Here is a 14,918-nt window from a genome sequence, read left to right as displayed (position 1 = left end):
ACAAGGCGCATAAGTGCAGTTTTTCCTATCTCGAGAAATACGTGTTTGAAGTTTCAAAATTACACGGATCCATATGGCGGAAATTGATGCGTTAAAGTTGGATTTTAGTTGTGAATTTTTACAGAATATACTTTTAAACTAGTATTAGTAGAGTTCATGAATAGCTCAAGCAGTGGCGTGGCGCGCTTTGCGATATATCGATTGACCTGTCATTTAGACCTATGGAAAAGGATCGATTAACAGGGTGTCCGCAGCGAACACCCTAATAATCGATTCTTTACCACGGATTCAAATGGGGAAATATCGATAATCGATCATTCACGCTACGTCACTGATCTCAAGCCCCTCATATTTGAGCGAGGTGCAGATGATGATGAGCCTTTGCAGATTCATTCAAGTGATTCTGCTGCTTCTGATGTATTTGTGCCACAAACGGCGCGTAGATTTTCGAAAAACATGTCGATTTTTATTTATACATTAGGAAGAAATGTATCTATGCGATAGCTTCTTCTTGCATTTTACAAAAATGCCACGTTCTTAAAATACACTAGGTTCACCACTTACACTACGCTCACTACTTTGAGAATTTTTCCTTATCTAAAAGGCATGAAAAGACGATGCAGTAGCTCTTTACCCTTGCCAAGGTGAAAGTAATACTCAGACTGCAAGGAGAGGAGACAAAGTTGAAGAGGTCTGTGTCCGTAGACGTGCGCAAAAGTCGCCTTCAAAATGCTAAACATACAATTCCGCGTTTGGATAGTTATCGTTCCCAATCCAAAGGGCATTCTACTGAGGAGGTCCCCCGTTCTGACAGTTGAACCAGTATAGAGATTGCAAGAGTTGAAAAATGTGTATTTCCGATTGCTGTATTTCATGATGTACACTTGATTTTATGTCGGTTACACTGCTACGCTGCTGCGCTACGCTAATGTTAAATGGTTTAAGATGAAAATGTTTTATGAGAGGCAGTATTGCTAAAATACGGATCGTACTTGAATCAACATTTTGAAAAAAAAAATGTCTCTATTAATCTGTTTTTATCTCTAGAAAAAAAGAAAGGAAACCCCTTTCCAATAACTACTTTTAAGGAAATACAAAACTATATTTGCCTCCGTGATTTTTTGAAGCAATTTCTGTCTAGTCTCATATTTCAAATTTACATTTCAGGTGTTGAAGTAGAAACAAGTGAAAAAGGCTGTGTAAGAGCGTATGGATCAACTTGTGAACACAAATGTACCAAAGACAAAGATCCAGTATGCGGCACAGATGGTCGAACCTACCTCAATAAATGTTTACTCCAAGTAGAAATTTGCAGGTGATGATAATCATGTTTTCTTTAGTTTTTTGGAAAAATCCTGCTCGACACCGCTGGCTATATGTATATTTTCAACCGCGCTGCTTTTTACCGTACCTGACAGATTTTTCGATCAAGGTCAAGATTGGGTTCAGGGTTTCAAGGACAAGGTTCATTCATGATATGATACAAAGAGGGTTAATTTTACAAGCTTTACGAAACCCTTAGTACCTACCCTCTGAAAGTTACACTGTTCCATCTGGAATCGAATATGTATGATGAATCTGAATGAAAAAACAGCGGTGCCAACTACTGGAAAGTGGAAAACCATTGTGACTCAAAAGCACAGTTCATGATTAATCAAGCGACAGTTTTGAAACTTCTAAAGAAATCGCGAATGAGCAAGAAAAAGATACATGCACGGTAATATGAGTAACGTTGGGTGAATGATAAGTTGAGTTTTGAACTTTCACGTTACCTCACCAGATATTATTTTGTAAGTTGAAAAAAAAACATATAATGGGGCACATCACTGTTCTGTCATTTCTAACACACATTCAATCGGAACTTATACGTCCAATAACGCACCCTATCTAAATTGGCATTTTCTATGTAAGCCTTCCGGATCTTAAGTTATTTGGGGGAGGAGGGAAGGAAATGATCCCAGCCCCTCGAATAGTTCGGACAATCGAACAAAAATCGAGATAGATACTTGAAATGTTTTGAGTACCCCTAAGTCAAAGGGAATGACTTTTGGGAACCCCTACAATTTTAAAGAGACCATTTTAAGGACCATTTTAAGAGATCATTTTAAGGAACAAGAACCCTAGGGGCTATAGGAGTGGACCGGGACTATTGGATCGCCCTGAATTTGTTTAAACCCGGAGCCGGATCCTAGCATAATAGAACTTAATCATTTCGTTTCATTTTTCAGGGTCGGCATATCCATGTCACATTTGGGCCCTTGTAACAATATTTCAGCTCACAGAGAAAACTGTCCGGTAAACTGTCACCAAGCCCCAATGGACGGCCCTATTTGCGGCTCCGATGGAAACGTTTACCCCAACACCTGCCAGATGAAACTCCACACTTGCGGGTAAATTTTGACCTCTCTCGTCATCTTTGATTTTCCGATCGTAAAAATTTCGGCAATTTTATTATGCTAGCTACTTACGCAGAAAATGAAGAGTCATTACAGAGCGTGCTCGCTAGAGTGAGGAAAGGGGAACAGATCGATTTCGAGAGGTGGATCGAAGCATCAGCGGATCCAGCAAATTGGCAACACTGTTTTCCTCCATTTAAACCCATGGAAATGTATCGATTCTTGGAGGGGCCAGGTGCCCCGACAATAATCGATTATTTAACATGGGTTTAAATGGAAGGAATTCATTGTTGCCAATTTGCTGGATCCGCCCCTGGATCAAACAGAGTATGGATGCAAACGTTGGCCAAAATTCATTCAACGACTGAATTTGGTCCCTGATTTCAGAAGAGCGTTTTTCTCCTTTGGGAACGTCCCTAAATTACGTAACGCTCCAAGAGGGGGGGGGGTCTCTACCAGCGTTACGCGGCGTTACAGGGGGTGGAGGTATGGAGAGAAGCGTTACTTAACGAATTCAGGTGATTTTTGTCGATTTCCTACTGAATTTTTCGATCGTCTTCAGAAGTTTTAAAAAAAATCTCGAAAATATCAATACTTTCACTTTTCCTCCTTAAATGGAAAACGCCAACCCGTTCAGTGAATGTAAGGTGATATTTAGATCATTTTTTATCGAAACGGGGGGGAGGGGGGTCCGGGCAAGCGTTACTTAATTTCTTAGGGGGCCTAGCACAGCGTTACGGAACGGTACAGGGGGGGGGGGGCGGTTGAAGAAGGTCAACAAACCGCAAATTTAGCGTTACGTAATTTAGGGCTGGGCCCTTTGGGTTGCAATCCTGCCGACCTGGTCGAAAAAGTTGACCAAATCCACTCGCGAAAGTTCGCCTATTAACTCACTCCATCGCGGGCTGATTGTTGAGATTGATAGACAAAGCTATATGCAAAGAGGACATAGGGAGTATAGCCCTGCATAGACGATCCATTTCCGAACCGATTCCGATCTAAGTAGACATGCTGATGACTGGTGGTCACCATCTACCATCAATTTTGACGGGCCGCACTTTTTGTTCAAGTAAGATCAGACCGTAGTACCTCATTCATCATTTCCTGCCACAGGAAACATTCTGCCAAGTTCTCATTTGAAATTAAGCAAAGTAATGAGTTCAGACTGATGACTCCCGACACTTTGATGCTACTTGATCGGAATTGGTTCGGGAATTGATCGTCTAATGCAGGCCTTATGGAGCGATCCTATTGGTTGACTAGGTGATTCTATAGACCGCATGGCGTAAATGATGCCTAATACAGGACCACTCTCGTGAGTTGCCGTTAGTCAGCCTATTCACCTACCTCCTTGGTCCATCACAACCACCCGCTTCCACCAATAGAATCCCTCCTTATCCCTTTCATCTTATCTATAGCTTTGTCTATTAATTTCAAGAATCAACCCGTTGTGCGGCGTGAGGACCATTGCCATCGGCTCAATCGGACGAGCTGTTGAACGATGAGCGAGGATGATTAAGAGGTCGAAGCAGTAAAACTGGCGGCGGGCCGCAATAAAGAGTAAAAGGCGCTGGCCAACGACGCGGACAACTGGACTGCTTCCTCGCCGGGGAAGAATCACGTATCCGCCACGAGGATCCGTTGGCGCTGCGCGGGTTTCCGAAGCAAACGGCGAGCACCGGGCAGAATCCGGGGTGAGGATAGGATTTGACATTGGCATTGACACGGGCTGCTCTGTGACATGGGTGTGCTTTCTTTGCAGGCAGGGTGTGGTGAAGACGTCGAAGAAACATTGTCAAACAACGCGGCATTGTCGAGAGTCCTGTTGGCGCGTCTCCAAGCCCACTTGCGGCTCCGACGGAAACATCTACAGCAACTCCTGCCGCATGAAGTCCAAGAACTGTGGGTAAGACCGATCACCGTAATCTTTCACCTCCTAGATCCTTCCCTAGTGATGAGTTTGTGGCCTTTAGTTAACCTTCCTGCACTAAATTTTTATACACCACACCCTTGCGGTATACGCGAGGGTTGCGTCCCGCAAAACCGCGTGGATACTGGGCAGAGCCAATATCGTCATCTTCCGAAAAGTGAATTTTCACCAGAAATATACGAAAAACTTCGAATGGAACAAACTGGCACGAACGGAAACTTCCGAACGTGAACCGATGATTAATGAGTCGAGAAACATGAAACATGTCGGAGACTTAAACGCAGTTGTACAAAAGTAAACCGTTTCACGACGCGTTAACTCCCTATTTGTTAAGTGCAGTCGGCTATGATAGCCATGACGAAAAACATTCTTCCGTTAGACACATTTGCTGAGTCAGGAAACACATAGAAAAGCTCTCAGACTTAAACGCAGTGGAAGAATAGTAGACCATTTTATGACGCGGAAATTTCTTATTTGTTCAGCTCAGTCGACCATAATAGCCATGATGAAAAAATTGTTCTTATCCAACACATATCATGATTCGGGAAACACACAAGAAAGCTTGGAGACTTAAACGCAGCGATAGAAAAGTTAACTCAACACTTGATGGTCGGGAATCACATAAGAAAGCTATAAGGTCTTTATTATGACAGAGAGAAGTTTAGGGAAGCATTTAATAAAGCATCGTAAGAATGACAATTTTTTCGATTCTTGAATGAAATTCAGAAGTATTGGGAGTATAACTTTGGACATGGATCTTTCCAAGGGATCATGATGATTTGACACTGCAAAAAGTGCAAAATGAAGATGCTTTTTTTTTTTTTTTTTTTTTTAAAGGCAGGTGGGAACTTACCCTAATATATTTAAAACCCACAAAATGTTTTCCTTGGTAATTTTACATCTTTATAGAATAAGGCGTTCACATGATGCTTTACTTCATGACACATAGTTGAAAACTCAGCATTATTTTTCGATTAATCTTCTCGAGTTTTTCGATTTCGATTAATCAGTGAAGAACCTAACTCGAGTTATCCGCTCCGTGGGGTTTTCAATGAAAACGATTCCGTCTTAAAACGCCTTCAAATTTACGCGATACTTTCTGCTTTGCCCCACAGTTAGTTTAGATGCCCAGTCGATCCGAACTCAACAATAAACTAACTAACAAATGCATTTTCTCCCTTCGCCTTTGAAACATTTTAAAATTCCGACTGTTTTTCACTCATTTTGTGTCTATAAACGAGACTATTCGCCTTCCATTTAATTAACCAAATAAATTTTATGCGTATAACTTTATATTTGATGCTTATGATTTAATTTATTTTTATTTTTTTAATTTTAGCTAAAACTATTTAATTTATTTGATTATAATGTGAGTACACATAATTTTGATATCAATTAGTTAGTTTCATGAACGCTTAGTTGCCGGGGCTGTTAACGTCGGAGTCCAAGAAAGAAATATTACTTACATTTTGGGGTTCAAAAGTATTCAAGGTTTTAGGAATGCTTAAATATTTAGTTTTTATGCGTCTATTCATTTAATTTTAATGTTTATACATCGATGGCTAAAGTGCGACACCACCTATATCCATTGCAGTATTTCAAAATATCCGCTCCTATTTTATTCTTTTGAAAAGGAGCAAATCAACTTTATAGCTTGAAATTTATACAGAGTGTTCTAATGACAGAGAGGAAAAATCGAGAAAGTTTTCAAGAAATTACTTTGACTAGTTCTCCATGGAAAAAATAAAGGTGGAGTGCAAGTGTGCAACGTCGCAAACGGAGGTACGTGGTCTCGCGCTTTAACCATCGATATAGACCTATTCGATAACGGTTCGATGTATCGTTTGGTTTAAAACAATAGAACATAACCTCAAACCAAACTGTAAGGATTCAAGTTGGAAAAGCTGAAAATTAGAAATGTCCTGGCAATTTCACTTTTCATTGGCATTTGGTACTCAAAAGAATAAAACATCTGTTACAAAAGACCCATTCTCTCAGATTTCTGAATTTACTTTTGAGGCTATGTTTATGTTTTGAACCAATCGATATCGATACAATCTCACCCGTTTGATGTATCGAAAACGATCTATTTAATTTCTTTGCGGACATACCTGATCATCATGCGTTTACATGTAATTTCATCAAAATGTCTTCGTAGCCCATTAGAAAAATCCCTGTTTTCCTAGTGTTCCCCTAGGGATTCCCCGGTTTTTTCAACGAATGCACTCGCGCACGTTCAACATGACGTAGCTCTGCACGATTGCACAGCGTGCGGTGCCGGTGCATACGGCACGGACGCCCGGACGGGGAGTCCGCAATAGCGAGCCTACTTTTACTTGCACCGCCCTCCCTTGGGCCGCGGACGGCGCACAAAGGAACAAGCCAACGGGAGAAGTCGGACAAAATTTGGAAACTTTAAAAGCTCATAACTCCATTATTACAAAACGCGGAGGTCTTAAAAGCGGTTCCATTATAGTTTTTTTTGTATTATTTTTTTTTTTTTATTAGTTACAAGTGAGCTTTCATAATGAAAATATACACTTTGTTTCTAACTTAAATAAAGAGAAAATACAAACAACAGAGCAGTTTGTAACTTATTTACATATTACATATATATTTATATATATATGAATTAAAATTAATGGTTCAGACCGAGGGGCTGACCAGTTCCCACGGCTTTACCCTTTTGAGGCGTCTGTATTCATTGGAGTTGTCTAATAATTGAATATTGCGACGGTGAAACTACCAAACCACGTATCTCGGTTTGCGACGTCGCAGACTTCCTGTCATACTTTATTTTTTAAATGAAAAACTACTTAACATCCAGTCTTGAAAATTTCTGTGATTTTTCCTCTTTGTGCGGAGAAAATTCCGTGAAAATTTCAAGGAATGATATTGATTTGGTCTACTTCAAAAAAATAAAATGTGAGCGTAGATTTTTAAACACCGCAAACGAGATACGTGGTTTGGTAGTTTCACCGTCGATTAACGCAATATTTGGGTGGTGATGGAGACGTTTCTCGTAGTTCGTAGCGATAGTTCCATTATAGTTTCCTCGTAAAATTTACTTATCTAAGCGCCCTTCAAACTTTAAAATCTTACGGAATAAACATCTAAATTTGCCGTTTTTGTCTGAAAAGTCTTGTTCGACCTCTCCGATTAGCTGTATCCACTGTGCGGCGCAGCGGGCGGTAAGTAATGCAGCCACCGCCACCGCGTCGCGTCGCGTCGGCTGGTTTGCGCCTCTCAACTGGACGTATTTTTGCTAAAAGGAACTATATGCAATGGGTTTGCATGCCGCATTGTTCCTTTTAGCATAAATGCGTCCAACTCGCGCATGCATGAGGCGTGCGGCAGTTGCAGTCGGCATTAAAGGCTAAAGGTAAAAGCTAAAGGTGGTATGGAAAGAAATAACACTCGGAGGACGCTTTTAGATCACCTTTATGGGCAAGGTATCATACCGAACTGAAACTGAGAAATGAAAAACTGGAGGAATCAAAACTTTACAAAACAGCTGACGCTTTTCGCCAACACGCCCCCTCAAAATTTAACTTGGGGATTAAATTTTGACATTGAAAAAATGAAATGTAAATTTGACTTTTTTTTTTTTTTTTTTTTTTTTTTTTTTTTGGGGGGGGGGGGGTTTAAAACGTCAAAAAAAAATTCCTTTTTTTTTTTTTTTTTTTTTAAAAAAATTAACTTTATCTAATATCTGGGAAGAAAAGAAAATAGATTCAACATTTGTTGCAAGGATGAGGGAAACCCAGATGAAAACCTCATCAAATCTCTCACTCGGTACTGGCTGATTGGAGCCCAAATTCAGCTCTGAATTTCAAGAAGGTCGGAGTTGGTAGAGGCTTCGTGAGCAGATCTGCTGGCTGATCACCTGTGGACAAATGATGAAGGATAATAGTATTTTCTTCAACTTGCTCTCGGGAAAAGTGATATTTAATATCGATGTGTTTCGATCTTTTATGACTAGACGGGTTGTTAGCAATGCTAATACAACCGTTATTATCCTCATAGATAGGGATTGGCCGTTGTATTGCCAAATTTACGCTATGCAGTAATGACTTCAACCAGAGAGCTTCCCTAACCCCTTCAAATAGGGCCATGTATTCTGCCTCTGTAGACGAGGCAGCAACAGATTTCTGTTTCTTTGTATTCCAACTAACGGTGCACACACCAAACAGTTTGAAGAAAAACCCAGTGGTACTTTTCCTGTCCGTTGAATCTCCTGCCCAATCAGAATCAACAAATCCACTTAGAATATGCTCATGATCATTATTTCGTTTATACGTAAGTTTCAAAGCACGAGATCCTTTCAAATATCTCAGGACTCGTTTTAAACACTGCCATAGCTCCTTGTTATTTTTACTAGCGAATCGACTCAAAATATTTACTGCAGTGCTTAAATCGGGTCGAGTACTCAGCATTATATACATGAGACATCCAATAAGGCTTTGGCAAGGCGCGTCGCACCTTTCGTCTGAATTGAGAGCTTCGAAGTTTAATTTGCTCGGAAGAGGGTTGCTAATAGGATTGCAATCACTCATGTTGAATTTTTTAAGGACTGCGTCAATGTAAGCGCATTGACTCATGGTTATCTCTTCATTACCTCTTTCGAATTTAATTCCCAAGAATAATCGAATGCTGCCTAAATCTACCATGCTAAATTCACTCATTAAATAGCGTTTGAAACTCATCATTGTTTTAAGATCTTTGCAAATTATTACCACGTCATCGACGTAAAGAATAACGTAAATATTTTTGGAAATATCACCCCTATCCAAAAAGTAAATGCAACGGTCCGCAGGTGAAGTTTTGAAATCTACCTTAAGGAGTTTTATTTCAAAAGTTTCAAACCAGCATCGTGCTCCTTGTTTAAGACCGTATAGTGCCTTATTTAGTTTGCAAACGTGATTTTCTTTACTCTCCATCCCTTCTGGTATTCTCATGTAAATTTCCTCTTTTAGAACTCCATTTAAGAATGCAGTTTTGACGTCCATTTGGTGAATTAACAGGTCAAATTGGTTTGCAAAAGCTGTTAAGATTCTAAGACTAGCGATTCGAGCAACTGGCGCAAATGTTTGGTCGTAGTCCTCCGCAAATTTCTGACTATAGCCGCAGGCTACAAGTCTAGCTTTATACTTTACTTTTTCCCCAAATTCATTGTTTTTAATTGCAAATACCCACTTGCATGCAACAATGTTTCTTCCTATGGGCTCTGGCACAATATTCCAGGTTTTATTGATTAATAAAGAATCAATTTCTTCCTGAATAGCTTTTTTCCATTTTAATTTGTCGGGGCTTTTCTCGATCTCTTTAATGGAAGAGGGAATGTCACATTCGAGTGATTGAGCACTTAAAATGTACCGAGTTAAATCATCGGTTTCATCATAACTAACATGTGGCAATCCCTTAATTCGTTCACTCCTTCTCAGTTCATGGGGCTTTGAGTCACAGTTTGCTGTAGGTAAATTAACATTCACATCCTTATCATCCATTTTGTCCTTGTTAGAGTTTTCAGGTTTAAAAGGCTCACATGTTTTCTCACACGTGTTTGATTTTTCATTTACTCCAGCTCGTTGCTGTGAAACTGATACTTGACCATTATCGAGTTTATGGTTTGCACTATTCCTATCACCATAGGTTTCACCATATTTATCTCGATTTTCTAGAATATTATTCAAATTCAGCACAGGCCTCGAAACCAGGTAATTTGTCTCATCAACAATTACATCTCTAACTTTGACAAATTTTTCGTTTTCTACGTCCCACACTTTATATCCATTTGGTTCATAACCAACTAGAATGGCTTTCCAGGATTTTTCATCAAATTTTCGTTTCCTGGTTTTGTTGTGGACATAGACCGTAGAACCAAAAACTCTCAAAAATTCTATTTTGGGCTTTTTTCCATGCCATGCTTCATACGGAGTCATGCATGCTGATAAAGCTTTGGTAGGAGTCAAGTTTATCAGATACGTAGCTGTTAGGACAGCTTCACCCCAAAATGCAAGATCTAACTTAGCTCCATGAAGCATTGCACGTGCCCGTTCTGTGATACTTCTTACCATTCTTTCAGCCACCCCATTCAACTGAGGCGTTCGTGGAATGGTCGGATGATATGTTATTCCCTTATCTATACAAAACTGTTTCATCTCAGTGGAGAAATATTCGCCACCATTATCTGAGTAGAGAGTAACGAATTTTGAATTAAAATGAGCCTCACTTTTGGCTACAAAATCTTTGAAAGCAGGAAAAACTCCCGATTTTTGTTGAAGCAAGTAAGTTACACAGTAGTGAGTGTATTGATCAACAAATAAAACGAAGTAATTCTGATTATTCAGAATAGTTGGAGGACTAATTGGTCCAGACACATCTGAATGTACTATAAATAACGCTCTATTGACGTGACTTTTATCTTTTATCTTGTGAAATGGTAACCTTGCTTGCTTACCTTTAATACAAGCTTCACAAAAATGTTCACTCACTGCAACATTTTTGATCCTGTCAATATCATCAAACATGTTATGTCTTTTCAACTCTAAAAATTTTCCCTTGCCAATATGTCCTAAGCGTTCATGCCACAGTTTATAAGTAGTATTGCCCATCGCACTATAAACTTGCATGTTTGCATTCTGGGAATTAATCAAAAATGTAATCGAAAATAAATTATGAAAGGGCTTACCCTTGAAAAACACTGTACTTCCCTTTGTAATTTGTACGCCCTTTTGATCGAAGGTGACCGTGAATCCAGCTTCCTGGATTTTCTTCACGGACAATAAATTATGAGGAACTTCAGGGCAGAATAGAACGTCCTCGAGAAGTCCGCTGAACCCGGATTGAGTCGTAACGTTGATATTCCCTTTTTTAAGGGCAGTGATGAAGGCTCCACTCTTTGCGATGGCAATCTTCATTGGAGGATCTAGTGTCACGCTGCTGTTGAAGAATGCATCAGTTTTTGAAATATGGGCCGATGCTCCAGAATCCAGGATCCAGAATCCAGCTTCTTGATTTCCTTGAGATTCACCCGCCATGAAGGCAAAAGCAGAGATATTTGCACTTTCGGGTGAATAGTCATCTTTATCTTTAACTTTCACGCTCTTTAAGTTGGGTCTCGGTGAATTTTGGCTCGATTGATTGCGTCTGTAAATGCAATCCTTGATCACGTGATTTTTACGGCCACAATGGAAACATCCCATTGATTTCTTCTGAAAAGGTTTGAAGTTATTCTTCTTCTTAATGTTCGGATTGAACTTTTGAGAATTGAACTTTGAACCCTTTAGTGGGAACTTTCGTTTTTGGTGGTCCAAGAGGAGGACTTTGGGGCTTGTATCATCATCACCCTTCAGCTTTGTTTCATGATCAAGTAGCCTTGTCTTAACAAAAGCTAATGTCAAGTTGTTTTCTGACAAAGTCTCGATAGCTGTAACGATACCATCATAGCTGCTTGGCAACGTCACTAAAAGGTGAGCCACCTTATCAGATTCGGTCAACGTGGCGCCAGCGGCACTCAGCTCAGTCATCAAATCGTCAAAAACTGTGAAGAATTTCATTAAATCTGACTGTCCTTGGAATTTTAACGCGAGCAACTTCTTTTTAATCGATATTTGCGCGGCCAAACTCTTCCTCTCGTAAATGGCATCTAAACTTAAGAAAATGTCTCGTGCACTTTTTTCGTTGCTAACGAAGTGAATGTGAGAGTCCGCGAGATACTCGAGAATTACATTTTTCGCTTTTAGGTCCGAATCGTCCGAGATTTCACTTGCACCACTTGCAACACTGTTATCGCCCGACGCGGTCTGAGTCGTAACCGTGGTTACCGAGTCTACGGCGGATAAGACTTTTAACTCGGCCAAGACCGCTCGCACTCGCAACTTCCAAATTGAGTATTTGGTACCGTCGAACGGCTTAATATTTCTTTTAGTTTTATGGTCACCACTCATTGTTAATTGGACACTTAATGAAATCACGAATAAAAACTGCACTGCTCTGGGCCCATAACCTAAAGGCTAAAGGTAAAAGCTAAAGGTGGTATGGAAAGAAATAACACTCGGAGGACGCTTTTAGATCACCTTTATGGGCAAGGTATCATACCGAACTGAAACAGAGAAATGAAAAACTGGAGGAATCAAAACTTTACAAAACAGCTGACGCTTTTCGCCAACAGGCATCGCTCCAGAAAGTTAATTGCTGCGCATCGCGACCGCAACGCGTATCCTTCCGATCTCCTCTTGAGCGCTTTAATGCATGCTCCCGACGTGGGAGTTTTTAGGGAGTCGACACGCGAGCATTCCCGTATTACGGAAGAGAGCCGCAAGTGCGGTTTGGAATGAGCCTCGAGACGTATAAGAGCACGTGCTAACCATGGCTCATGTAGAAGTGCACTTACGGCTCTCTTCCGTTACTCGGTAGAGCACTGCCGAGCTAAGTAAGAACGCTGTATGAGCCATCTGACGTTGCCAAATTTCCTTCGCCAAATCACGAATTCGCAAGGAAATTTGGGAATATTTTTCCTATGGGTTTTTACAGGAATTCGGTCGTAATTTGATCCAAAAAGTCTAGTAATTCCAAGGGAAAATATTCATAACTTTCTTCAAAAATAAATATTTTCAAAGAAGAAATTTGGCAACATTCGAATGCTCATACGGCGTTTTTACGCAGCTCGGCAGAGCCCGGGAGACTCGCTTTCTGCTAAACGCACGCTAGGAGCCAGGCCTCGGGTGGAACGACCCGAGGAATGAAGGTTTTCAACAGCCAGAGTTCGATTATTCCTCGATCATGCCCTGTTTAAAATTTTGGAGTAAAATTCTGTACTGGATTTTATGTAGCACCCAAAAACCCTTAGAATGTTGTATGAATGCGGAGCGGAAGCTATTCCTCCTCACCGGTAATCCAGGATGAGCCTCTAGACAGGGTAAGAACTGGAGGCTCTAAGCACATGAATCTGCATCAGAATTTCGCGTAGAATTCAATGGTACAAACGGGAATTCATGAAACCAACTAATAAGCGAGATATTTGCGTAAATAGACTGCGCATTTTTGTAAATCCCGCTCGCCTAATATACGAATGACGTCACATTTGTAGCCAATAGGATTGTCGCAGCGCTGCGCAGCGCCGACTGAGCATCGGCCATCGAAAACGTCCAACGCTCCCAACGCCGGGATCGTAAACAAACGAAAATTGATAACAGGAAGGACCCAAGCACCCAAGCAACTCGAAATCTTTTAATTTTCATTAATTACAGTCCATGTTCGACTTCAAGAAAGCATTTGACAACCATTTTCCTCGTATTTTATAACCTGGAGCCACAGCCTATCGGCTCATTGTAATGTGCACTCTGAGAATCAGTTCCACAAGTCCAAACCCTGACATTCTTTTCTTTGACCATTCATTTTTCATTCTCGCCACAATTTAAGTGTTATGCAGTTTCTTTATCTAAAATATGTGGTCTTGAATTCATTCAGGAGTCAGAAGTTTACCTTTCTTTTAGTATTACAGCCCTTTGACCCCTCAAACTTCACCGATATGACCTTATGTAGTTCAAGGTTTCTCTGGCCCGAACCGAGTGATTACACATCTGAGGTGTGTCTCATAGTTCTTCAAATTAGCAGTTTAGAACTAAATTAGGGACTACAGTGACTCAATCCAGTTCTGCTTTCTTGTTCAATGTTTGTTATCAGTGTCTGTTCTTTTACGTGACCAATCTAGTGCATGCACTGTTACGCTATAAGTACAGGTGTTATTGCTTTTTTCCTGCTGTCAGACCTTTTTCTTAAGCCTGCTGATTCACCACAGAATCTGCCCTAGTTGTGTAAATAATTTGGTGTGTAGTTATTGAGTTAATACCTCATTGCGGTGATGCAAACTTTCTCAGATCCGTCATAAGTGGGTATTGCATTTAGACGATCACTCGGACCAGATGAAATCACTGCTTTAGCAGCTTCAAATTTATACTTTGATCTCTGATTCACTAATAAATAACACTTTATGGTGTCATTTATATTTAATCAGTTCAAAGCTAATTCGACAATGAATCATCAATGGTCCGATCGAAAAAGGAATTTTCTGGTGCGTGCTACGGCTGAATCGACATTACCTACAACTCAACTTTCGAAAGCATGAACCTTAAAAAAATTCATCAGGAACTGGTACTTGGTAAGTAATAATTATGTTAGCACTCTCCTATTTATGAAGGGATGTGTGTCCTGTAAATTTCAGAATATACTCTCCTGCCATATATCTAAAGAGGAATACAACATCTCAAGTGGGTGAAGTTATAAAATTGTGGAAATTGGTCATTTAAAGGGCTTTTCTGCTCGAAGACATGACTGAACCAATCTGAAAGCTGTGAGTTACGAATGATGGAGGGTCCAAGGTGTCTTCCCTGCTTTAAAAGATAAGGAATTGTGCCTCAGGCCTTAAATGCTATTGGAAATTCCAAACATTGTGAATTCAAATGCACGCTAAACTTCATCAATGAATATGGAAATTTGTCTCAGAGAAAATCTGATAAGACCATTCTGGTAGTTATTTATTCCTGGTTTCTTAATTTCAGAATTTTTGTATTCTAGTTATCATCAAATGC

General features: G+C 40.2%; 1 protein-coding gene across 1 annotated transcript in view; it reads left to right on the top strand.

Moving 5' to 3' along the window:
* Window positions 1-14,918, top strand: part of LOC109041940 (serine protease inhibitor dipetalogastin) — a 57,172-nt gene that overhangs the window by 20,988 nt on the left and 21,266 nt on the right. Inside the window, exons 3-5 of the mRNA XM_019058454.2 lie at window positions 1,168-1,315; window positions 2,229-2,390; window positions 4,159-4,302. Coding sequence (XP_018913999.2) covers window positions 1,168-1,315; window positions 2,229-2,390; window positions 4,159-4,302 — 454 coding nt within the window. The remainder of the gene's footprint in view (window positions 1-1,167; window positions 1,316-2,228; window positions 2,391-4,158; window positions 4,303-14,918) is intronic.

This window comes from Bemisia tabaci, chromosome 3 (genome assembly GCF_918797505.1).
Source record: "Bemisia tabaci chromosome 3, PGI_BMITA_v3".
NCBI lineage: Eukaryota > Metazoa > Arthropoda > Insecta > Hemiptera > Aleyrodidae > Bemisia > Bemisia tabaci.
The sequence above is the reverse complement of the archived record's forward strand: the minus strand, read 5'-3'. Positions and strand labels throughout refer to the sequence as shown.